This window comes from Pongo pygmaeus, chromosome 2 (assembly GCF_028885625.2).
Source record: "Pongo pygmaeus isolate AG05252 chromosome 2, NHGRI_mPonPyg2-v2.0_pri, whole genome shotgun sequence".
Taxonomy (NCBI): domain Eukaryota; kingdom Metazoa; phylum Chordata; class Mammalia; order Primates; family Hominidae; genus Pongo; species Pongo pygmaeus.
The window spans coordinates 53557087-53583229 of NC_085930.1; the positions used below are offsets into that span (position 1 = coordinate 53557087).

At 40.6% G+C, this 26143-nt stretch overlaps 1 protein-coding gene across 1 annotated transcript; it reads left to right on the plus strand.

Annotated features, from left to right (window-relative positions):
- Positions 1–1533: 1533 nt before the first annotated feature.
- On the plus strand, positions 1534–18035 carry LOC129032855 (nucleosome assembly protein 1-like 1). Its single transcript, XM_054480832.2, has 2 exons — positions 1534–1665; positions 17050–18035. The coding sequence occupies exons 1-2, from the start codon at positions 1534–1536 to the stop codon at positions 17914–17916; spliced, it is 999 nt and encodes a 332-aa protein (XP_054336807.1). The 3' UTR covers positions 17917–18035.
- Positions 18036–26143: the final 8108 nt, after the last annotated feature.

Genomic DNA, 26143 nt, shown 5'->3' on the forward strand with positions numbered 1-26143 from the left:
GAAACTGCAGTAATGGTGATAAGGAACTGAAGTTTTTAGTTACTGAGACCAATGGTGTGACATTGACAAAGCTCTGACTTCTGGGTAACTGAGGAACCTGAGCATCCTGTGAAGCTATGCCAGAGATGGAGGAGCTAAGAGCCAGTCCTAAATCAGAGGAGAGTTGGAAGTCCAATGTGTTGCTCTAGATGCATGTATTAATAGATATTGTATGTTAAATTGCTCATATGTTTATTATCTATCCTCACCCGCCCCACTAGAATGTACGCTCCATGAGAGCAGAAGCTTTATCTTTCTTGCTCCCTGTAGTATTCTGGCTCAATGCCTGGCACATAGTCATTAATACCTATTTGTTGAATGAATAAACAATTAAGTGGCAACTTCTTCAGGCCATGAGTAAACTATGGACCTTATATAAAGGGCTGCTATTTTCCATTTCTGTCATTATTTCTATACCTAATATCTGTGATGCTATTTTGTATTAATTTTTTTGTCCAGAACTTCCTGTTTGGAATGCTTACGGATGGTAAGTGCTGACCTGTGTAGCAAAAGGCTTTTTCCCAGTACCTGGTGAAGCCACTTAACCAAAAATACATCTAGCCCAAGACTTGCACGTTAATTTGTTCACTTAGTCTACCTTAAGATCACTCTTTAAAGAGGACATTTGTAAAGAACAAAGATTGTGCTGTTTGTTTTGTTTTTAAATCTAGGAGTTTTGTTTTCATAAAAAATGGTGGTTCTGTGGTTGCCTTCATGATATCAAAGACCCAGATTCCTTTTATCTTTATGCTTAGCTTGCTTTGGTAAATGCTTGTTGCTTCATAATGCCTGATCCACCTTCACCTTCAGGTAGAAAGAAAGGAGGGTATTGGGGGATAAATGTGTATGCCAGCTGAATCAGTATTCCGTCACTTTTTGTGTGTGTGTGGTGAAATTCACTTGACATAAAATTAACCATTTTAAAGGGAACAATTCAGTGGCAATTAGTATATTCATGGTATTGTGTAACCCCCACCGCTATTCAGTTGCAAAACACTTTCATCACCCCAAAAGAAAACCCAGTATCTGTAAAACATTTACTCCTCATTCTCCCTTGTCCCCCAACCCTTGGCAACCACTAGGCTTCTTTCTGTCTCTGTGTTTACTTATTATGAATATTCCACATAAATGGGGTCATATGGTATGTGATCTTTTATGTCTGGCTTTTTCACTTACATGTTTTTGAGGTTTTTACATGTTGCAGCATGTATCAGTATTTTGTTCCTTTTTATGGCTGAGTAGTATCCCATTATATGTATATACCACCATTTGTTTATCCATTCAGCTATTGATGAATTTAGATTGTTTCCATATTTTGGCTGTTGTGGATAGCGCTGCTATGAATGTTTCTATAAGTATTTGTTTGAGTACCTGTTTTCAATTTTGGGGAGTATGTATCTAGGAATTGCTGGCTCATATGTTCTATGTTTCTGTGCTATTTCTTTTTAAAGTAATACTTCTTCCTGTACTATCTGCAATAATTACTGTTATCCAATGGGGAGTAGTACAAGATGTCTCTTGTGGGATGTGGGAGTCAACAGAGAATACCAGAACTCTAGGGTCTGTGACCAGAGATTTCCTGGCAATAACTACAGAGGAGAGAGTAATAGGAAATATGCATATGAGGTAAGAATTCAGGAATTCCAGACCCCACCCCCACCTCCTGGGAAAGAATTAGGTTATCTAAGTCACCCTTTACATTTTTCCCTGGGATTCAGTCTCTGAGTCATACAGTGGATTCATCCTAGCCTTCTAGTGCCTTAATCTGGAACTGTGATCTGTATGCTCCAATTCTCTGTCGTAGTCAAGCCTTCAAGTACAGGATCAGCAGTGGGCTAATAGCTTCATTTGGTTAAGCATGGAGGTGAGGCCCTTCTGTTTGAACATGCTTGGAACTGTACCTATATCAGGGGTGGTAGTGGTGGCAGTTGTTAGCATCGAGAGGATGGATCCAGAGCGAAATTGCCTCTCACAGTATTTGTGCAGTATGGAGTCAGCGTTAATCAGCCCTATTCTACCAGCTTCAAAAATTGGAGGCTGGCAGCTTTTCATTTCAGGGTAGTGACCTACCCGGGAGGTCTAAAGAATGATTCTGACAATGTTCCAAGAGAATCTTTTCCTGCTGCTATGTGCCTGTGTGCAGGTATTATGTGTATGTAGGAGGGTGGAAAAAAGGCAAGACAGGGTGGGCCTTTTTGTTTAGTGTGTGGGTGGGGAGGACCTACCGTGTGGTATATGTCAGTCACATTTCACATTTCTGACAGGCCGTAACTTCTAGTAAATTTAGTGATAATTTCTTTGCTGCTTTTTTCACTGAGACTCATTAAGCTATAAAATTATCACAATGTTACGGGCATCTGTGTCCATGTTTCCAGCATCATTTAGGTGTCTGGCTGCTTCCTACTGATGTAGCCTTCTTACCCCTCTCACCTCCTCCCCTGCCCCTACCAACAGTTGGGAACAAAACACTCACCAAGCAAAGAACTAACTGAAAGAATGTGACAGTGGCTGCTTTTCCCTCCTACGCTACTATTTCTCAAAAGTATTTTGGGCCACTTTGGGAATTCTTAACTATGTCCTCGCTGCCCTCCCCTTATTTGACTCACAGATGTCTTTCCACACCACCTCCCCATCCCCCAAAATGAGCTTGGTAAGTCCTTTTCTAAACTTGCCTTTCTCCTTGAGTGATACTCTACCTAGGCTACGCCTTGGATCCTCCCTTGATTTTCTTCCCTCCTCCTTTCCTGTATCCTCTTCTCCGCAATCATCACTTCCGGAACAAGCCTCTTAAACCTACTTCCTATGGTGAACATGAGTGGTTTTGGTTTTCATTTGCTTCCCCACAGTTTTTATTCCTTCCCCACTCTCCATCTGTGTGATTCAGCTAGGATTGACACCCATCATAGTGACTGGATATGTGCTCCAGGACAATCAAGTTACCTAAGGGTTTTTGTTGAAATGGAAAAAAAAAAAAAGCCACTCTTTTTTTCTACAAGGATTACTAAGACAGAGACTAGAGGTGGAGAGAGACAGATTTCCTATCATGACACTTGAGCTCCTAAATTCTGCCACACTTGTAGCCATTCTTAACCTTACAATGATTTCCTATTATGTGAATCAATACATTTTATTTTATTCTTGGGCCAATTTGAGATGCGTTTTTGTCCCTTGCAATTAAAAGAACTGACCAAGACGAGACCTGTCAGCCTACTGTTATCTCCACTTCTGTAGTTCCCTCTGGGCCCTATTCAATTGGAAATAGCATTTTGCCCATATCCTTAACCTTCTCAACCCCTGCCACTGACTCACTTCAGTATTAAAATTCCATACATACACTAGGGCTTTTTAGACTATCAAGAGGCTTACCTGTCTAATTCAATCTTTACATAAAGCTTTGAGGAAGATAGAGGAAGCATTTTTATCCCTTTTCTTCCGCTAAGGAAACAAGTTGAAAGAAGTTTATGCTAATTTACCCATTTCAAGCTATTTGTAGTCACTGCTGGGACTCAAACCTGATTTTCTTAACTGCAGATCTAGAGTTTCTCTTCTTTTCTTTTCCTTTCCTTTCTTTTCCTTCTCTCTCTGTTTCTTTTTTGTTTTTTTGAGATGGGTTCTCACTATGTTGGCCAGGTTGGCCTTGAACTGCTGGCCTCAAGCAATCCTCCCACCTCAGCCTCCCAAAGTGCTAGGATTACAGGCATGAGCCATTGGACCTGGTCTTAGAGTTCTTTCTTTTATAAATTGTGTTGCCTCCCCTGCGTAGAAACACGGCTCTAATGTAAACTTACACTGTCTTCTCCCGTGGAAACCGTTTTTTAACACCTGTAAGGCCCTGTGGGACAGAAGGCCTTTGTTTAACTATCTCTTTCAGATTGCTGTCCTCCATTTTTCATTATTTGAATAACATTTCATCTGTGTGTACCATCTACCACAGTCTTTGTTTCTGTTATAGGTTCCTTCTCAAGGACTTATCCTAGTTTAAAAATATGACTTTTGCCCAAATTTGATTTGGGTCCTACTGCCAGTTGGAGAACCCCTTGACTTCTTTGATCCTTCAACAACCCAAGACCTCCCACAAAGCCCATCAAATCATTCATCATTTCTACTCTTCCTGATCTGCTTCTTATGATCCCACTCCTGGGCTGGGAAGTGCAACAACAAAGAGACTAACGCATGCACTATTGGCCTTGCTGCCTATTTCCATCTGGACCCTTTCTGCTGTGCAGTTCTCTAGGTGGCTACATTCTTACAGTAGCTGCTTCTCAACCTTTGCCAATCTGTTCATGGTCTTGCTTTCTCTATTTGATGTCTGAAACCAGTTTGCCTTCATAGAACTTCTATAATAAACATTATTGTTTGCCTACTTAGCATCTATTGCTTCCTTCCTTATAATATCTGATTTTTACTAAGGGATCCCCTTACCAAGGAAGTGCATGTGTTTTAAGAGAAGCTAACTCTATAGTCATATCCACAGTTGGTCCTGATTTAGCCAAGGGTAATTACAGTAGTAATTGGGGCTGTTCATAAATATTCTGGTTCTCCTTTGTACATTGTAGAATTGTATTTCCCAGCTTGTTGAAGTTAGGAGTGACCGTGTGACTTGCTTTGGCCAGTAAAATGTGAATAGAAATGATATATGTCACTTCTAGGCAAACGCCTTTAAAAGCCAGTGTGTGATTCACCAGACCCCCTTTCCTCTGCTGCAATGATTGCTAAAGCCTGTGTCAAGGTGAAGCCTCCATTAGCCTCCATCCTAGGGCGATTATAATGGTAGAGTGCCCCCTGCTGACCCACACTGGCATGTAGTGAGAGCAATAAAATTTTAGCTGTATTAAATAGCCACTGAGATTTGGGAGTTGACTGCCATTGCAGTTTAAGTCCTAACTGAAATAGTAATCACATCCTCTAACCTGTACCTGGGTCAGGAACCTAGCTTAAGCCAAGGAATAGGTTGAAAAAAAGCTTGTGACTCAGTTGGTACACTGAGAGGAGAAGGGAGATTTGCTGGGGCTTTGATGAAAGAAGTAAGTTACTTTTAAGAAAGCCATCAGAAGAGATGAATCCTCTCTTTCTCTGGATGTTGTGTGTAAACGTGAAGCCTGCAGTTATTGTAGTCATCTTGCTACCTGCCTGAGGATAAAGCCAATGCAGGGGGAGAGCAGTACCAAAAGAATCACAGAGAAATGAAGCCAAAGCCCTCATTGAATCACAACCAATCATTACTCTACTTCTGGACTTTTTCATTTAGGAAAACCAATAAATTTCTTTTACTGTTTAAGTCTTTTGAGTTTTTTGTTACCTGCCTCCAAAAGCATCTTAACAGTTGCAACTTCCTTTCTCAGTTCTTATTTCCACTTCCCACTCTTCCATTTAGTCTAAAAGAAATAATAACTAATAATGGCATTTGTTTAGAGAAGACTTACTCTGTAGCTGGCACTATGCTAAGTGCTTTTCAGAAGGAGATTATCATTCCATTTCAGAGTAGCAAAATGTGTGAGCTCTTTGAGAGCAAGATATATGTATTTTTAAGTTTGTAGTTTTTGTAGAGATGAGGTGTTGCTAGGGCTGGTCTCGAACTCCTGGCCTCAAGCAGTCTTCCCACCTCGGCCTCCCGAGGTGTTGGGATTACAGGCATGAGCCACCATGCCCTACTTGTAAGAATCTTTTCTCATTTGTACATATTTGTTTTCACTGCAATTATGATATGGTACGAAGCCGGTACTGAGCAAATATTAACTGAGCAAATATAAGTTGACCTTTATCCTTAAAGGGCTTACTGTATTGTTGTATATTCAAGTGTTAGAAACCTGCAAGATTCAAGACCAATACAAGACAGTATATGCTGTTACTAAATTGAAGATCCAAAGGGCATGGTACTAACAGTAAAGGCTATGAAAGAAAGATATTGTCATTATCATGATTGCCTGAAGGTTGGGAGCAAAAACTTTTTGGAAAAGGTCAAATTTGATCAAAAAAGAAGGATCAGAATTGAACAGTACGGCAGATAGGGGGAGTGGATATCACCTAAAGTCAGGGCAATAACAGAAGCAATAAATAACATGGTGTCAAAAAGGAACTTGGTGCATTGAAGAGCATGCAGTATATCCAACTGAATTGCTCAATGTTAGACCTTTTATTTCATTTTTCTAATCACAAGAGACAATAGAAAGCCATTTGCCTTTGAATTGCTTGAGGTAGGCTTGACATAAAAGAGGTATTGTGGCCACTACTCTGACTATATTCTCAAACCCCTTGCACACAGTAGTTAATGATGTTTGTAAACTTCAAATGCATCCATCCATGTACTGTTTCTCCCCAGAGAGAGTAAAAGTTTCCAAGGGCTTGTGTGCCAAGCATTCTGCTTCTTTCCTGGCTCCCTTAACTCAATGCTAGACACAAACTGGTGCACAGTAGTCCCTCAGTTAAGTACTTACTAAATTGATTTAAATTATCTGGTTTGGGGAATGAAGTTATGTGCCTAGTAAGCCTGGTTTCTCAGCACATTAACACTTCATCAAACCTCTGTCAGATCAGATTCTCAATAGGATATCTTAAATACATGCTATTAAAATACCTAAATAGAAGTTCCATCTGTTTGAATAGACTGAGCCTGATGAATCAGCCAGAGAGGTGGGAGGCTGATCCAGCCAGACATGAACCCATCGGGTGGGGAACAGGCAGCTAGCTCTCCCTCCTTTTGCTACCCCGCTAGTGCTCACACTAGAATGTACAGATTTATAAAGCGAAAACGTGATCAACCAGTTAGCAAAACGCAAAGACTGGAGCAAGCTGTAGGGCATTGTTTGTGGGCTCGCTAACAGACGTCCGGCTGGAACCCCTCATCTCAGCTGTAGATCACACTGAAGCCTTTTAGAGTAGGAGAAAAAGGAGCCCTGGGACCTGCCCTTTTCACAAATTCTGGGCCACTGGAGTCTACGTTTTGTTTTCATGCCATTGTAAAAAAAAATTTAACAAGACACAAAAAAACAGGACTTATTTTGGAAACTGTTACAGTGAAGTCACCAAGGACTTAAAGAGATAAAATACAAAGATGGAAAAATGTCGAGGAAGCTGCATCCCTTCGTATTTGCCCAGCAAAATTTTGCACGAACATCCATCCTTAATGAGAGTCATCAAGCCCAAATTTCCAAATGGTCTGGGCTGCCAGAATTCTAGTTACAATCAGCTTCTCCCCGTTCCCATTTTCCCTTAAATACCCTGGTTGTGGGTTGCATTTTTTGATGCTGTGATTAAAGAAGGAAAATGATTTCAGGGTCACTCTTCACACCAAAATACATGTTTCAAAATGTTCTTTTCTAAACTTTGCTCCGATTGGTAGCACTTAGTACACAAGGCCTTGCACACAATAGGTGCTCAGTAAATAATTTGTTCAATTAAACTGAATCAGACTTCATTTTTCTAAACTAAGAAAAAAATTGAGTATGCTTTCTTATTACCACCACTGGTCTGATTTCTCTTCTACCGTGCTGTCAACTTGCCTTTTCCTGTCTGTAGCCTTAACCCAGCCCCCAACACAAAGACATGCAAACACAGTCCCACACTATCCCATTCAAGTGTTTCTATTGCTCCTGGTATTTACTTTGCTTATGGTATTTACTTTGTTAAATGAGAGAGGAAGTGAAAAGAATAATGTCTAAGAGTAAAAAGACTTGGATTCTCCTCCTACTTGTGTCATTACTTTGGATCTTAGGTAAGTGACTATGTGCTCAGATTCCTCATCTCTGAAGTAATAATAATAATATATATGCCTGACCTACCTCCCAGGATTGTTGTGAATATCAAATAAGCTAATATATGTGAAAACCCTTTGAGAACAGAAAGGGTTTTTTAAAGAACTGTTCTTATAAGAACCTCACCCCAGTTCATGCACCCAGTAAAGCATCAAGAAGGTCTTCCATACTGTGTTTCCCTGGGAAATGGGTTCCTTCTCACCTCCTTTCTCCAGGAGAGGCTAACTGGCTGACTTCCTGGGACACATTTATTCTGATGAATACACAGAGGTCCAGGGTTGGGCCCTCAGCTTTACAGCATCAGAAACTGGATCTTGACAGAGCCTCTGAGTTGATCAGACTAAGAGATGCTGACTCATACTAATCCACAAGAGACTGATATATAACCAGAATGCCAGTTTATTAATTTACAGTGGGAAACATTTGGCCTGATCTGCCCCTTTTCTCCCTATAGGCCAGTTGCATGGGAAGAGAGATCATCTGAAAGTTGCTCAATGAACAAGGAACTTTGACAAAGGGAGTTACATTATTCAAATGTTTGATAACGTAGGGCTCTGCTCAACTGGAGCCTCTGTCTCCTCAACAGGAATCTGCTCCAGATGATCTAGATGTTTCAGGCACTGTGTCGGAAGCCCCCATTCCTGAACCATGCACACAAGAGACAGTGTACCATGTGTGCCCTTTTCCCCACATTCCCTCTGTTGACCAACACATTGCTCTTTATATATGTTAATCCTTTTGAGACTTCTTGCAGTGCACCTGTGGTTCCCAAAGCCAGTCTGCTGGCCAGAAAGAAGCTGGTTGCCACAAAAGCACCTGGGGTACATGTAAAGAAATAACGGGCTTGTATAGCTCTATTGGAAATTCTAATACTTAGGTCTGTGGAGGGGTCTAGGAATCTGAATGTTTACAGGCATCCCAAGTGACTCTGATCATCAGCCAGGCTGGGGGACCACTGATATAAAAGTCTTATTGGCTAAGAATCTATTCTACCACTTTAAGAAGACTTTGCATATTCTGATGAGATCCATTACAGACTGATTGTCTAGATTAGCTCTCAGAACAAAATATATATATATTTTTTAAGTATTTATTGATGATTCTTGGGTGTTTCTCAGAGAGGGGGATGTGGCAGGGTCATAGGATAATAGTGGAGAGAAGGTCAGCAGATAAACACATGAACAAAGGTCTCTGGTTTTCCTAGGCAGAGGACCCTGCGGCCTTCTGCAGTGTTTGTGCCCCTGGGTACTTGAGATTAGGGAGTGGTGATGACTCTCAACCAGCATGCTGCCTTCAAGCATCTGTTTAACAAAGCACATCTTGCACCGCCCTTAATCCATTTAACCCTGAGTTGACACAGCACATGTTTCAGAGAGCAGGGGACTGGGGGCAAGGCCATAGATCAACAGCATCCCAAGGCAGAAGAATTTCTCCTAGTACAGAACAAAATGGAGTCTCCTACACCTACTTCTTTCTACACAGACACAGTAACAATCTGATCTCTCTTTCTTTTCCCCAAATTTCCCCCTTTTCTTTTCAACAAAACCGCCATCGTCATCATGGCCCGTTCTCGATGGTCGCTGTCTCTTCGGAGCTGTTGGGTACACCTCCCAACAGGGCAGCCGGGCAGAGGCGCTCCTCACAACCCAGACGATGGGCGGCCGGGCAGAGGCGCTCCTCACCTCCCAGAAGGGGCGGCCGGGCAGAGGCGCTCCTCACCTCCCAGAAGGGGCGGCCGGGCAGAGGCGCTCCTCACCTCCCAGAAGGGGCGGCCGGGCAGAGGCGCTCCTCACCTCCCAGAAGGGGCGGCCGGGCAGAGGCGCTCCTCACCTCCCAGAAGGGGCGGCCGGGCAGAGGCGCTCCTCACTTCCCAGAAGGGGCGGCCGGGCAGAGGCGCTCCTCACTTCTCAGAAGGGGCGGCCAGGTAGAGGGGCTCCTCACTTCCCAGATGGGGTAGCCGGGCAGAGGCGCTCCTCACTTCCTCCCAGACGGGGTGGCGGCCGGTCAGAGGCGCTCCTCACCTCCCAGACGGGGCGGCGGGGCAGAGGCGCTCCTCACCTCCCAGACGGGGCGGCGGGGCAGAGGCGCTCCTCACATCCCAGACGATGGGCGGCCAGGCAGAGACGCTCCTCACTTCCTATACGGGATGGCGGCCAGGCAGAGACGCTCCTCACTTCCTAGATGGGGTGGCAGCCGGGCAGAGGCTGTAGTCTTAGCACTTTGGGAGGCCAAGGCAGGCGGCTGGGAGGTGGAGGTTGTAGCGAGCCTAGATCACGCCACTGCACTCCAGCCTGGGCAACACTGAGCATTGAGTGAGCGAGACTCCATCTGCAATCCCAGCACCTCGGGAGGCCGAGGCGGGCAAATCACTCCAGGCCAGGAGCTGGAGACCAGCCCGGTCAACACTGCGAAACCCTATTTCCACCAAAAATACAAAAACCAGTCAGGCACGGCAGCGCGCGCCTGCAATCCCAGGCACTGGGCAGGCCGAGGCAGGAGAATCACAGGAGCCCGAGGCAGGGAGGTTGCAGCGAGCTGAGATCACGGCAGTACAGTCCAGCCTTGGCAACAGAGGGAGACCAAAAAAAGAAGTAGAGGGAGACCGAAGAAAGAAGGGGGGAGAGGGAGAGGGAGACAGAGAGGGAGAGGGAGAGGGAGCACAAAATATTATTTCCTGGTTCTCAAAGGCCAATCGCTGTTGTATCATTGAGCTTGCTTCCTTCCTTCTTTCTTTCCTTCCCTCTTTCCTTCTTTTCCTTCCTCCCCCCACCCCTCTCCCTTAATAAATATTTATAAATACATAATGCATAAGGAAGTTTACCAAGAGGAGGCTGTAGCAGTTGACACTCCAAGAGCCAAAACCAAAAGCTGCTGTTAGGTGATAATAGAATTTGGAGGATTAGGATATGTAAGCCTGGTGCACAGACAGCTCTAAGGCCAGCCAGTAATACCAAGGCCTGACATTGAACAATCTTGAGATAATTTCTCTGTGGTAAGCAACCCTGGGCCTTGGCATACTTCCTGAGCTGATGTCCTGTAGGAAACAACATTATGCTCCCAAGTGACCTTGAGGGAAACTCCAAGAACCATGTTTCTGTCCCACTCATGACAAAGCAGACAGCCGTCTTTCCTCTCAAATACGGCTCCCATGTAGCTAGCACCTGGCGGTGCCTTGCTTCCAGCAGAGCACCAAAATCAGAACAGCAAAGTGAGAATCAAATCTAAGGAGGGGTGCCAATGTGTGATGGGCATCTCTTTATACCAGGCTCTGTGTTCCCATACTATATATCCTATGCACCACAAAAATCACTGAAACAGGTTTCAGTATCTCCATTTTCCAGATGAAGAAACTGAGCCTCAAAGGGACTAAGTAACTTGCTAAATAAAGGTCATGCCAGCAGTAAGTGGTGGAATTGGGATTTGAATCCACGCTCACTCCGTTCCAAATTCTATGTTCTTTCCATAATCCCCTGCTGCTGAGTAACAGGGAGGTTGGAAGTGAGAGTTTTGAACATAAGCTTCATTTGCTATGCATACTAATTTATAGATAATTTTTATAATTTCTCTATACAGAATGACATATATAAATACATTTTTTTTCAAATATTCCATAACAACTATCACATTCCTACATATAAAATATACTAGCACATAAATCTGCATTTGGTTAATCCTGATTCTTTTCTCAGGGAGAAAAAGGCAGCTATAATTAGGGGTAGGATTGGGAGTCAGGATACCTAGTTTATAGTCCTGGCTCTGCCTTTCACTCACTGTGTACATTAGGAAATTGCTTTTTTCTTCCTGAGCCTCATTTTCATCATCTGCCAAAGGAAGGGTTGGATTAGATCTTTTACATGCTAGGATTCTAAAAATCTAGTAACACTGTTACCATGTTTCTTAATTGTTTTAGATCAAAGCACAGAAATTGAACAGTAGAAAAAGAAATCTGAACACATATATTAGAAGGCTATTTAATAATAACTAATTTTATTGAGCACTGTTTGTATGCCAGGGACTGTATTAACTAGTTTGTATTACTTATTTTGATTACTTCTTATCACATCAACTCTATTCTTATTTGTCCAACTCTTAGGAATAGAGAGGTAAGTAATTTGCCCAAGATCACATGGCTGGTAAGTGGAGAAGCCAATGCTGAAATCCAGGCCCAAGCCTAGGGCCAGCTCCTAAATATAGTCCTAGCCTCCACTCTTGCTTTACAGCTCCCACTCTGATGACTGTGTAGGACATTTATCAAAGTTGAATTTGAGATTATCTGATCTTGGGACATGAGGAAAAAGGAGAGCACGTATCAGCCCATGTAAGGGAATTTCCTAGAGACTATTGTTATGATTATCTCCCTTGGGAAAGGGAGCTGTAAAAGTTATATAGAATATGTTCAGGTTCAGAGAGTCAACTGCATCAGAGAAAACATTATATTGGTCAGCAGGCCCTGGACATAAAATTACTTCTATTCCTTAATATTATTAGTAAGCTTTGTTTTCCTAACACCAAGGTTATAAAAGGCCCCAGTTTCTCTGCCTGGGTCTAAGTAGGAGGAAATAAATCAAGAAGGAGAAGAACTTTTCTTGCTCTTACTGATCCTGTGGAGGTGAAAGCAAGTGGGAGGAAGGAATGGTTGCTGGTGGGTAGATCAAGAACTATCAAAGGCTGAGTCCTGTACAGATGAGGATGCTGTATTTGATATCCACTCTATTCAAATGATGCCTTGATAGCCACCTATTGCTTCTGATCTCCCTGGACAGGGAAGTTGGGTGGCAAGGCTGAGCCATGGTCTAGGATGAACTATAAAAACATTATGAACCATTTCCATCCCCAAAGGATAATACCTGGACAAAACTACAAGAATGTCCAATCTTGGGACCAGGGATGGAATAGAGATAGAGCTACCAGCAATGTCACTACTTCTTTCTGTTTTCTTCCTTGCTCACTACCCACATTAAGTAGGACTCTTTTTCTTTTTTGTGTGCTTTGTATTACATGTCATGCAGGTGGGTTGGAGAGAAGTGAAAAAGGCTGTCTATAAATTGCTGTAGCTAATTTAGAAGTCATTTTGCATCGTGTACCCAAGCCTACACTTTCAATAATGTCAGAAAAGTTTGCTTTACTTTTGCAATGCATCGATAGGTTAAAAGGCATTTTTATTAAACCTACAGGTGACACAAAGCTGGAAAGTATAGCTACAGAGCTAAATCAGAATTCAAAATTGTCTAGACAGTCTGGAGTTTCTTGTCTAACTCAGTAAGATGAAATATATCACAAATAATTGCAGAATTCTATATTTAGGGTAAAAAGAAAACCATCATATAAGTTCAGGTTGGAGATGATTACCCGAACAGCATTTGCTCATATGAAAGGACTGGGGACTTTAATTATCCACAAATTGAATATTTTCCAACATTATGTGTCTGCTGGAAAAAAACAATCCAATCTTTGACTGCATGAAGGGAATTAAGGAGAGATTATAGCAAGCCCTGGTCCTAGTGCAGTGGGCTGTGGTCAGACCACACTGAAGTACTGGGTTCTGTGGTAGGTACCACAATTCTTGGGGGATTTTGACCAACTAGAAGAAAAGTAATGGGTTGGTAAGGGTCAGGAAATCAGGAATAGTTGACATAAATTATCACATTTAGCCTAGAGAAGAAAAAAAAGTCAACCAAAGGAATACCATATCCTTGTCTGCAAATATTTAAAAGGCTCTTGTATGACAGGCAGAATAAATTTGTTCTCCCCTGTCAAGATGTAGAGATAAACAGCAGAAGTTAAAGAAGGCACATTTCAGTACAACAATAAGTAAGAGCTTTTCAATACCTGAGCCATTGTCCTAAAGAAAGAGAGAGCTCCTAGCATCTAGAGGTACTATAGCTATGGCTACCTTGAAGGAGACCTTTACACTGGGCAGAGGTGAAGTGCGAAGAAGACACCACTGTCTGTTTTGCCAGGACTGGATTCATTGCTCTTATTTCACCGATATTTCATATATATTCTTAGGCCTTAACTTGGAAGCCATCAATTTTGGCTGAAGAACCAGGCCTGAGGATTCATAGCCCATGACTTTCTGAGCAGGGACTTCCACTTCGGAATGCCTGAGCTTATAATACAGCCCCTTCCTTAGGAATTCTCTCAACAGTGAAACTCACTCTCTTGTACTTATCCATTTGCCTAATAACAGAAGGGCTCACTTTGCTTCTTGAGCGTATATTAGGCATTTTTTTTTTAATTTTTATTTATTTTTTTGAGACAGAGTTTCACTCACTCTGTCACCCAGGCTGGAGTGCAGTGAGTGCTGCGATCTCAGCTCGCTGCAATCTCAGCTCACTGCAACCTTTGTCTACCAGGTTCAAGCAATTCTCCTGCCTCAGCCTCCTGAGTAGCTGGGATTACAGGCATACACCACTATACCCGGCTAATTTTTGTATTTTTAGAAGAGGCGGGGTTTCACCATGTTAGCCAGGCTGATCTCAAACTCCTGACCCCAAGTGACTCACCTGCCTTGGCCTGCCAAAATGCTGAGATTACAGGCATGAGCCACCACTACTGGCCATGTATTGTTTCTGCCATAGAAATATTTTATTACTCCATAGATTATACTTTTATTTCTTTGAATTTCATTTGTTAATATTTAGACACTTTTTTCTGCTTTTAAACATGATGAACAGACCTTTGATAATATAATAATTTTAATAATAATTAGAATTGTTACATGAAAAGAAATGAAAGTTTCTGCTCTGAGGCTTGGCTGTGCTGTTAACAATAGTTCCAGGAAGACAGGCACGGTAGCTCATGCCTGTAATCCCAGCACTTTGGGAAGACAAGGCAGGCAGATTATGAGGTCAGGAGTTTGAGACCAGCCTGGCCAGCATGGTGAAACCCTGTCTGTACTAAAATTACAAAAAAAAAAAAAAAAAAAAAAAAATTATCCGGGCATGGTGGCGTGTGCCTGTACTTTCAGCTACTTGGGAGACTGAGACAGGAGAATCACTTGAACCCAGGAGGTGGAGGTTGCGTTGAGCTAAGATCACGCCACTGCACTCCAGCCTGGTGATAGAGCGAGACTCCATCTCAAAAAAACAAAAAAACAAAAAACAAACACACAATAATGCCAAGAGACTTCACCCTGCAAGGTACATCTATTCAGCCCCTAAGAGAGTCGCTATCAGGCCCCAAGCCATCTTTATCCTACTAGGAAAGGCAGGTAGTCTCATTCTTAAAATCCATCATCCAGGAGCTTAGGAGAAATAAAATCTAAATTTCTTTTCAGGAGATGTAAGAGATTGGAAAAACTGGTCCTTTGGTTTTTCACACACTACTCAATACAACACTTCTGACACTGGACGTGTGAATTATTTTCCCCATACACCAAATAATTTTCCACTGGACATGAGGGGAGGGGTCCTAAAATTCAGTCTGACACATCTACCTAGACTTAGAGTCAGATCTCACAGGTTGAGGGCTCAGCCTCTCAAGACTCCCTCTCACTTTAGATGCCAACTGCAAGTCCCAGGTTGCAGCCTGTACTCCTGACTGACTGGCTATAAATTAGGGTTCCCATAACCCCCCTCCTCAGGTTTTATTAATTTGTTAAAGTGGCTCACAGAATTCAGGGAAACATATTTACCCATTTATTGTAAAGGGTTTTATAAAGGATACAGAAGAACAGTCAGATGGAGAGATGCCTAGGGCAAGGCATGTGGGAAGGGGTGAAGGGCTTGGCAGACCACCCTCCAGGCACCTTTATGTAGTCAGTTCTCCAGTGGCTCCCTGAACCCACTTCCCTTGGGTTTTTATGGAGGCTTCATTACATAGGCATGATTGATGATATCACTGGCCATTGGTGATTAACTCAACTGTTAGCCCCTCTCCCCTCCTGGGAGGTCGAATGGTGGAACTAAATGTTCCAACCCTCTAATTACAGGATTGGTTCCCCTGGCAAACCAATAGAGATGGAGTTTTGCCATGCTGCCCAGGCTGGTCTCAAACTCCTGAGCTCAAGTGATCCTCCCATCCCGGCTTCCCAAAGTGCTGGGATTATAGGCATCAGCCACTGTGCTCGGCCATCTTCTCATTTTTATAACAGTCCAATTCCCTAAGATAAACCCATGATTAAGTTTCTAGTTTCAATATCTTACAACCAAATAAATGTAGTAGTTAAGAGTTCTGACTTTAATGTCAGATAGACCAGGGTTCATATACAGAGTGCCCACTGAGAAGTTACTTACTTTCTTTAGCTTCCTTGTATGTAAATTCACAGACTTGTAAAGACGATTAAGTGAGATAAAATATGTAATGTGCTTAGCACAGTGCCAGGCCCAGAGTCAGTGCTCAGGAAATGTTAGAGCTCATTAATATGTATTATAATCAAATAAAATATGAGAAGACTGAAAATAGAAAGAAGAAAAAAAATCACCCATAGTTCCACCACCTGAACTGATTTTTAACTATTTTCATTTTGTCTTTTATCTGTGTGTAAGAGAAAGAAATGTTATATGTAATTCTGAGAGGCAGTCCTGGTAGCTAGAATGCCCTTTGTTTGCCAAGTCATCATAGGTGGTGGGGATAAAATCTGGAGGTGGAAGCTGGGGTGTGTGAGTGCAGAACTGCTCTGCATAATGAAGGAAAAGGCAAATGAGATTCCCTAAGGGAAAAATAGTTTAATCCCTAGGTTAGATCTTTTAAGCACTCCCTAAAGACAGAGAAGGAAGCCATTAAATGTTCTGAGTCTTAGAACTACCCCTGTTAGACTAGATCACCTTTGTGATATCTTTTATACCAGTTCCCAATTTGCTGAGAGTACTAAGTCTCTGAGAGCTAAGCCCGAGATACTTGTGCCAAGGGCCCTTTATCAATCCTATCTCCTTCAAGTCATTCTTTTCTGACCCATTCTTCCTAGGGCAGCCATGGTGGTCTCTTCCATGTTTCCCTATCTCAGGTCAGGCTCTTTTGAAAGTGGGCGTACACATGAGCCATCTTAAATCACATTAGTCAGTAGTGCTGCGGATGCATTATTAGTAGGGAATCTGGATCAGGAAGATTGCTTTCCTATGGGCTTGGGTAAAAGCCACTAGAACCCAAGGAGACAATACTTGTTCAAACTGATTTATAACCAAAAGCTAATGTTACTGAGTGATAACCCAGGGAAAAAATTTATTTACTACTAAAATCTAGGAGTCAATATTTTAATAATTTACTTTTCTTTGTTTATTTCTATTCACAAGTTGAATATTTTAGATTGGTTTGAAAGTTATCACTTCTCTATGCTGTTCTCTATCAGCCTCTATTTGATAAGCGATTTGAGATTATTAATGCAATTTATGAACCTACGGAAGAAGAATGCGAATGGAAACCAGATGAAGAAGACGAGATTTCGGAGGAGTTGAAAGAAAAGGCCAAGATTGAAGAAGAGAAGAAGGATGAAGAAAAAGAAGAGCCCATAGGAATTCCTGAATTTTGGTTAACTATTTTTAAGAGTGTTGACTTGCTTAGTGATATGCTTCAGGAACATGATGAACGTATTCTGAAGCACTTGAAATATATTAAAGTGAAGTTCTTGGATGCTGGCCAGCCTATGAGTTTTCTCTTAGAATTTCACTTTGAACCCAGTGAATATTTTACAAATGAAGTGCCAACAAAGACATATAGGATGAGGTCAGAACCAGATGATTCTGATCCCTTTTCTTTTGATGGACTAGAAATTATGGGTTGTAAAGGGTGCCAGATAGATTGGAAAAAAAGAAAGGATGTCACTTTGAGAAACATTAAGAAGAAGCAGAAACACAAGGGACATGGGACAGTTTGTACTGTGACTAAAACAGTTTCCAATGACTCTTGCTTTAATTTTTTTGCCCCTCCTGAAGTTCCTGAGAGTGGAGATCTGGATGATGCTGCTGAAGCTATCCATGCTGCAAACTTCCAAATCGGTCACTTTTTACCTGAGCATATAATCCCAAGATCAGTGTTATATTTTACTGGAGAAGATATTGAAGATGATGATGATTATTATGATGAAGAAGGCAAAGAAGCAGATGAGGAAGGGGAAGAAGAAGATGAGGAAAATGATCCAGACTATGAACCAAAGAAAGATCAAAACCCAGCGGAGTGCAAGCAGTAGTGAAGCAGGATGTATGTGGCCTTGAGGACAACCTGCACTGTAATAGCCTAAACACAACCCTTATTTACTTACAGCCTTATGTTTTTGTATTTTCTTGGTAGACTATGTAATTTTTTTTAAAGGACAGGAAACTGATATTTTAAAGACCAATTTGTCCTATCTAGCATTTTAACTAGTTTTTCCGCCAGATATGTTGAATGCACAAATTCTGTCACGCATGTTCATTAATTGCTACATAATTTGGTTCTTCTGGAATATTTTCATGTAGCTGTTGGAGTACAACTGTGAAAATTAACAACTGCTAATAAAATACTTTTTTTTCATAATTTTTTCCTTGAAGAACCAAAGTATTTTTTTCAGCTGGTTGTTGAATAGGGTTAAGTCTGCCTGGATTAGTTGTGCCTTTCATTAATATGTTACAGAAATGCAGTGACTTATATTAAGACAATTCATTGTTTTAAAATAAAATTGGCAAGACAACTATATGGTTAAGAATTTCCAGTATGACCACATCCAATAACTGTATTAGATTGTTAATGGATTATTGTGTTATAGGTGACATAGTTAACTGTAAAGTAAACTGACTCAGGATAGTTACTGGTACCACAATGAGGTGAATAAAACAGGATTTTCAGAAATTACCCTCAATTTAACTATACTTTTAAATTTAAACTCCATTAACTAAGCATCTTTTCTTTGTGGTAAAGTCTACCTTCTGCTTCCCTGGAAAGGATGAATTTACATCATTTGACAGGCCTGTTTTCAAGTTATTTGCTGTTTGTTTGCTTGTTTTTGTTTTTGCAGCCTAAAATAAAAATTTCTTTATTTTATTTTATTTTATTATTATTATTATTATTATTATTATTATTATACTTTAAGTTTTAGGGTACATGTGCACAATGTGCAGGTTAGTTACATATGTATACATGTGCCATGCTGGTGTGCTGCACCCATTAACTCGTCATTTAGCATTAGGTATATCTCCTAATGCTATCCCTCCCCACTCCCCCCACCCCACAACAGTCCCCAGAGTGTGATGTTCCCATTCCTGTGTCCATGTGTTTTCATTGTTCAATTCCCATCTATGAGTGAGAACATGTGGTGTTTGGTTTTTTGTCCTTGTGATAGTTTACTGAGAATGATGATTTCCAATTTCATCCATGTCCCTACAAAGGACATGAACTCATCCTTTTTTATGGCTGCATGGTATTCCATGGTGTATATGTGCCACATTTTCTTAATCCAGTCTATCATTGATGGACATTTGGGTTGGTTCCAAGTCTTTGCTATTGTGAATAGTGCTGCAATAAACATACGTGTGCATGTGTCTTTATAGCAGCATGATTTATAATCCTTTGGGTATATACCCAGTAATGGGATGGCTGGGTCAAATGGTATTTCTAGTTCTAGATCCCTGAGGAATCGCCACACTGACTTCCACAATGGTTGAACTAGTTTACAGTCCTACCAACAGTGTAAAAGTGTTCCTATTTATCCGCATCCTCTCCAGCACCTGTTGTTTCCTGACTTTTTAATGATTGCCATTCTAACTGGTGTGAGATGGTATCTCATTGTGGTTTTGATTTGCATTTCTCTGGTGGCCAGTGATGATGAGCATTTTTTCATGTGTCTTTTGGCTGCATAAATGTCTTCTTTTGAGAAGTGTCTGTTCATATCCTTTGCCCACTTTTTGATGGGGTTGTTTGCTTTTTTCTTGTAAATTTGTTTGAGTTCATTGTAGATTCTGGATATTAGCCCTTTGTCAGATGAGTAGGTTGCGAAAGTTTTCTCCCATTTTGTAGGTTGCCTGTTCACTCTGATGGTAGTTTCTCTTGCTGTGCAGAAGCTCTTTAGTTTAATTACATCCCATTTGTCAATTTTGGCTTTTGTTGCCATTGCTTTTGGTGTTTTAGACATGAAGTCCTTGCCCATACCTATGTCCTGAATGGTAATGCCTAGGTTTTCTTCTAGGGTTTTTATGGTTTTAGGTCTAACATTTAAGTCTTTAACCCATTTTGAATTCATTTTTGTATAAGGTGTAAGGAAGGGATCCAGTTTCAGCTTTCTACATATGGCTAGCCAGTTTTCCCAGCACCATTTATTAAATAGGGAATCCTTTCCCCATTGCTTGTTTTTCTCAGGTTTGTCAAAGATCAGATAGTTGTAGATATGCGGCGTTATTTCTGACGGCTCTGTTCTGTTCCATTGATCTGTATGTCTGTTTTGGTACCAGTACCATGCTGTTTTGGTTACTGTAGCCTTGTAGTATAGTTTGAAGTCAGGTAGTGTGATGCCTCCGGCTTTGTTCTTTTGGTTTAGGATTGACTTGGTGATGCGGGCTCTTTTTTGGTTCCATATGAACTTGAAAGTAGTTTTTTCCAATTCTGTGAAGAAAGTCATTGGTAGCTTGATGGGGATGGCATTGAATCTATAAATTACCTTGGGCAGTATGGCCATTTTCACGATATTGATTCTTCCTACCCATGAGCATGGAATGATCTTCCATTTGTTTGTATCCTCTTTTATTTCATTGAGCAGTGGTTTGTAGTTCTCCTTGAAGAGGTCCTTCAAATCCCTTGTAAGTTGGATTCCTAGGTATTTTATTCTCTTTGAAGCAATTGTGAATGGGAGTTCACTCATGATTTAGCTCTCTATTTGTCTGTTATTGGTGTATAAGAATGCTTGTGATTTTTGTACATTGATTTTGTATCCTGAGACTTTGCTGAAGTTGTTTATCAGCTTAAGGAGATTTTGGGCTGAGACAATGGGTTTTTCTAGATATACAATCATGTCGTTTGCAAAGAGGGACAATTTGACTTCCTCTTTTCCTAATTGAGTACCCTTTATTTCCTTCTCCTGCCTAATTGCCCTGGCCAGAACTTCCAACACTACCAAGCGGACCTAATAGACATCTACAGAACTCTCCACCCCAAATCAACAGAATATACATTTTTTTCAGCACCATACCACACCTACTCCAAAATTGACCACATAGTTGGAAGTAAAGCCCTCCTCAGCAAATGTAAAAGAACAGAAATTATAACAAACTGTCTCTCAGACCACAGTGCAATCAAACTAGAACTCAGTATTAAGAAACTCACTCAAAACCGCTCAACTACATGGAAACTGAACAACCTGCTCCTGAATGATTATTGGGTGCATAACGAAATGAAGGCAGAAATAAAGATGTTCTTTGAAACCAACGAGAACAAAGACACAACATACCAGAATCTCTGGGACACATTCAAAGCAGTGTATAGAGGGAAATTTATAGCACTAAATGCCCACAGAAATACAAACTACCATCAGAGAATACTACAAACACCTCTACGCAGATAAACTAGAAAATCTAGAAGAAATGGATAAATTCCTGGACACATACACCCTCCCAAGACTAAACCAGGAAGAAGTTGAATCTCTGAATAGACCAATAACAGGATCTGAAATTGTGGCAATAATCAATAGCTTACCAACCAAAAAGAGTCCAGGACCAGATGGGTTCACAGCCGAATTCTACCAGAGGTACAAGGAGGAACTGGTACCATTCCTTCTGAAACTATTCCAATCAATAGAAAAAGAGGGAATCCTCCCTAACTCATTTTATGAGGCCAGCATCATCCTGATACCAAAGCCAGGCAGAGACACAACCAAAAAAGAGAAGTTTAGACCAATATCCTTGATGAACATTGATGCAAAAATCCTCAATAAAATACTGGCAAACCAAATCCAGCAGCACATCAAAAAGCTTATCCACCATGATCAAGTGGGCTTCATCCCTGGGATGCAAGGCTGGTTCAATATACGCAAATCAATAAATGTAATCCAGCATATAAACAGAACCAAAGACAAAAACCACATGATTATCTCAATAGATGCAGAAGAGGCCTTTGACAAAATTCAACAACCCTTCATGATAAAAACTCTCAATAAATTAGGTATTGATGGGACATATCTCAAAATACTAAGAGCTATCTATGACAAACCCACAGCCAGTATGATACTGAATGGGCAAAAACTGGAAGCATTTCCTTTGAAAACTGGCACAAGACAGGGATGCCCTCTCTCACCACTCCTATTCAAAATAAAAATTTCAAATACAATTTTAGTTCTTACAAGTTAATGTCTTAATTTTGTACCAATTCAGGTAGAAGCAGAGGCCTAGCTGGAATTAAGGGTTATACACAGTTTTTACCATATTATTGAAGAAAAGGGTACCACCTTTGGAAAGAGATACTACACTAATAAGCAAGTGTGGAAGAGGAAGAGAAAGAGGAAGAAGAAGAAGAGAAGAAGAAGAGGAGGAGGAAGAAGAAGAAGAAGAAGGAGAAGGAGAAGAAGAAAGAGAAGAATAAGGAGAAGAAGAAGAAGCAGAAGCAGAAGAAGAAGAAAAAGAAGAAGAAGAAGAAGAAGAAGAGGAAAATCTTAAGTTATTTGATACCTTTTGTAAAAAAAAATTAAAGTTCATTTTCTTTGGATTAGAGCTAGAGAAAAGGCCCCAAGCTTCTGTGGTTTCTTCTAATTCTTATTGCTTAAAGTATGAATATGTCACTTACCCATGCTTCTGTTTACTATGTATTAAAATGGGTAGTATTGTTTACCTAACTACCTCATGGATGTGTTAAGGCATATTGAGTTAAAATTCATAAAATGTTTCTCAATCTCGTTAAAAGCTCAAAATTTTGGGCCTATTTGTAATGCCAGTGTGACACTCAGCATTTTGTTCATACCACACTTTGATAACTAAATTGGAAAACAAAGGTTAAGTACCTCTGTTCTGGACCTGGGCAGGCAACACTCTTTTAGATCTTTGTGTCGCTCCCATTTGTATAGAAGTGGATGGATGCACTATTTCACAAAGTCCAAGAATTTTTTTCAGGTGTTTTTGATAACTATATAGTAGTAAATACTACTTGGATAGCACTATAGTATTGTAGTCATGAGACTAAAGTGGACATAAGACTATTTTTGATAAAAGATGCCATTAAATTTCAGACTGTAGAGCCACATTTACAATACCTCAGGCTAATTACTGTTAAATTTGGGGTTGAACTTTTTTTTGACGACAGTGAGGGTGGACTTTTGGGTTGTAATTTAGAGGAAGGTCTAGATTTCCTGCTGTTAATAAAATTACATTGAATTCATTTTTAAAGGTGATGAAAACTTCCTTTTTGAGAAGTTAGTGTTAAGGTCTTGGAATGTGAACACATTGTTTGTAGTGCTATCCATTCCTCTCCTGAGATTTTTAACTTACTACTGGAAATCCTTAACCAATTATAATAGCTTTTTTTCTCTTTATTTTCAAAATAATTTCCTTTGCTTTGATTAGACACTCTGTGATTTTTTTTTTTGTAACCATAGTTCATCTAAATTCAGCTTTTTCTAACTTTAAAGCTAGAATCCCATTTCTAATGAACTGAAGTAGCAAAATCATCTTTTCATTCTTTTAGGAAATAGCTATTGCCAAAGTGAAGGTGTAGATAATACCTAGTCTTGTTATATAATGGAGACGTGGTTTGCAGAAGAATTTTCTTTATAAAATTGAAGTTTCAAGGGATGTCAGTGTTTATGCCATTTTTCCAGTTCCAAAATGATTCCATTCCATACTAGAAATTTGAAGCATGTAACTTGAAATCCTTAATAAAATTAGGATTTAATTATATAAAAAAAGAAAGTTATCACTTCTCCATTAAGTAAATCTGGACCCTAAAGATTGAAGATCCTGTGTGTTGCCAGAATCACAACTCGATTAGAAAGGTTAAGAAGTAAAAAGAATGAAAAGGAATAGGCCCTCTCTATTTCTATGGCTAACCTTTGGGAAAAAAATTTTATAGAAACAGAAGCTTCTTCATTAGCCACCTACGGATAGATTTTAGGCTGAGTCTAATTCACAGTGATTCCTCCTCTCTAAGAACCATGGGGGAACTAGTCACTCAGTTTGATAGATTGTTAGGAAAGGAGGAAAATAAATCTGGAAATCTTAGATAAAAATCACTAGAAAAGATGTTAGAGAATGTCGTACAAATAAATACTACATGTAAATGTTCTTTAAGCATTTGGTAGAAAGTTGGCCAAGATGACCCCTAGCAGGTGCACAAACTAAATTGGGGTGGGAATGGGAGTGAGGACAGGTAAGATTTGGAAGCAGCAAGAGCTTCCCAGGCAAAGTCAGGACCTTTTGGGGAATGCAACTGGAAACAGGGGCAGTGTAAGAGGAAAAGAGCTCAGCACTACGAGTCCAGAGTGTCAAGCCCAAAGAGTCCAAAAGCTGAGGTTCTGGCTTTGCCAAGATACCAACATGGAAGGTAGGAGTGCACAGAGATGACTGGGGAATCCCAGGTAACCAAAAGATTCAGGCTTAAAGGAGCCATTAGGGCTTCAAGGGAAGCTTTCCTCCTACACATTTGAGGATTATTTGGCTCCTATATTAACTAGTACTTTTTAGCTTCAAGTAAAAAACAATCTAATAAAAAGCGTGGCTTAAGTAAAATGGAAATGTGCCTTTCTCTGAAGCAATGTAAAGTTGAGCAGTTGTTAGTCCAGAGCTCATATAGAAGCACCACAATGTCAGAGAATCCAACCCTTATTCTTTCAGATGCCAACATCCTTAGCATCTAGTTTTCATCTTCAGTATTGCTTCATGGTCACAGTTAGTTACTGCAGCTCCAACCATCACATCCACCATACAGGGAGGAAGAAGGAGGAAGAGAGGAAAGCAAACTATACTTATCAACTAAGTCAGCCAGTCCCCTTTAAAGAGCATTCTCTTCAGTAGTCCACTCTGTGATTTCTGCTTACATCCTTTCACCAAATCTGTTTAGTATGACCAATCCTAACTTAAAAAGAAGCTGTGGAAATATAGTTTTTAAACTTAGCACTGAGTTGCCTTCAATAAAACTGGAGTTCTCTTAGTAAGATAAAGGGAATTATGGACATTAAATAGGCAATTAGAAATCTCTGCAACAACCTCCTAACCAAAGAATGGCTGAAAAGTTATTTCCAACTCCCAGTTATGTGTTGGGTGAGGCTCTAGATGTATTGATGTTCTTGGGAGGCTTTTTCATGGATTCCAGGGAAGGGCAAGGCAGTTTATAGACAGCTTATTCCATCACTGGGTTTGAACTAAGTTGAATTAAGGAAAAATAATGATAATAAAAAGGGGATTCCTACAGGAACAGTCTAAAGGAAGTGAACTAATATGGTTTGACTCTTGTTCCCACCCAAATCTCATTTTGTAGCTCCCACGTGTTGTGAGAGAAACCTGGTGGGAGATAATTGAATCATGGTGGTGGGTCTTTCCCATGCTGTTCTCATGATGGTGAGTAAGTCTCATGAGATCTGATGGTTTTAAAAATGAGAGTTTCCCTGCACAAGCGCCCTCTTTTCACGCTGCCATCCATGTAAGATGTGACTTGCTTCTCCTTGCCTTCCACCATGATTGTGAGGCTTCCCCAGCCACGTGGAACTATAAGATCATTAAACCTCTTTCCTTTGTAAATTGTCCAGTCTCAGGTACGTCTTTATAAGCAGCATGAAAGCAGACTAATATATGCATCATAATGGTTACAGTGTTGGGTGAGGTGATGGGATCATGACTTTTCTAGTTTTCTGTTATGTATTTGTATTATTTCAAATATTCTTGTATTCTTTTAATTTCCTATTGAATTCTTTTTTCCTATTTTAAGACTCCCTGGAGAAGGAAGGCATTTGGGCCAGCCTACTTAAAGTGAGACATATGCCCAATGTGCAAATTAGGCCAAAAGACCACAAAATGTGTTTAAGAAACAAACCAGGGCATGTGAAATTGCACTTGCATAAATATGTTGTGTGTGTGTAATATTGATCTCCATCTCACAGGGGAGCAATAATGAGCTGGCAAAGGCTCCTGGGAGGGAAAATTGGAGCATGAGAAATTTACTCCATGAAAGTTATTGAAGAGCAGGTGGCACGTTTGGAGGCCTGTGGTAGAAAGACCTGGGTTCTAGGCCTTTTCCCACTCTTCCCCTTAAACAGCTGCACATGATCCTGGGGGAAATTAACCTATTTAGTCTTGGATTTTTAACCTATAAAATGGGAAAAGAGAATAAGAAGATAATTAAAATCCTTTGAAATAGAAATAATTTTATTTTCCGTAATTGTTGAGCCAAAAGAGAAAATGGTGAGATATTTTGGGAAGTGAGGCTAAGGGGGGATGAAAATAGACAAGTAGCCTAGCATGTGAAGAGGTTTC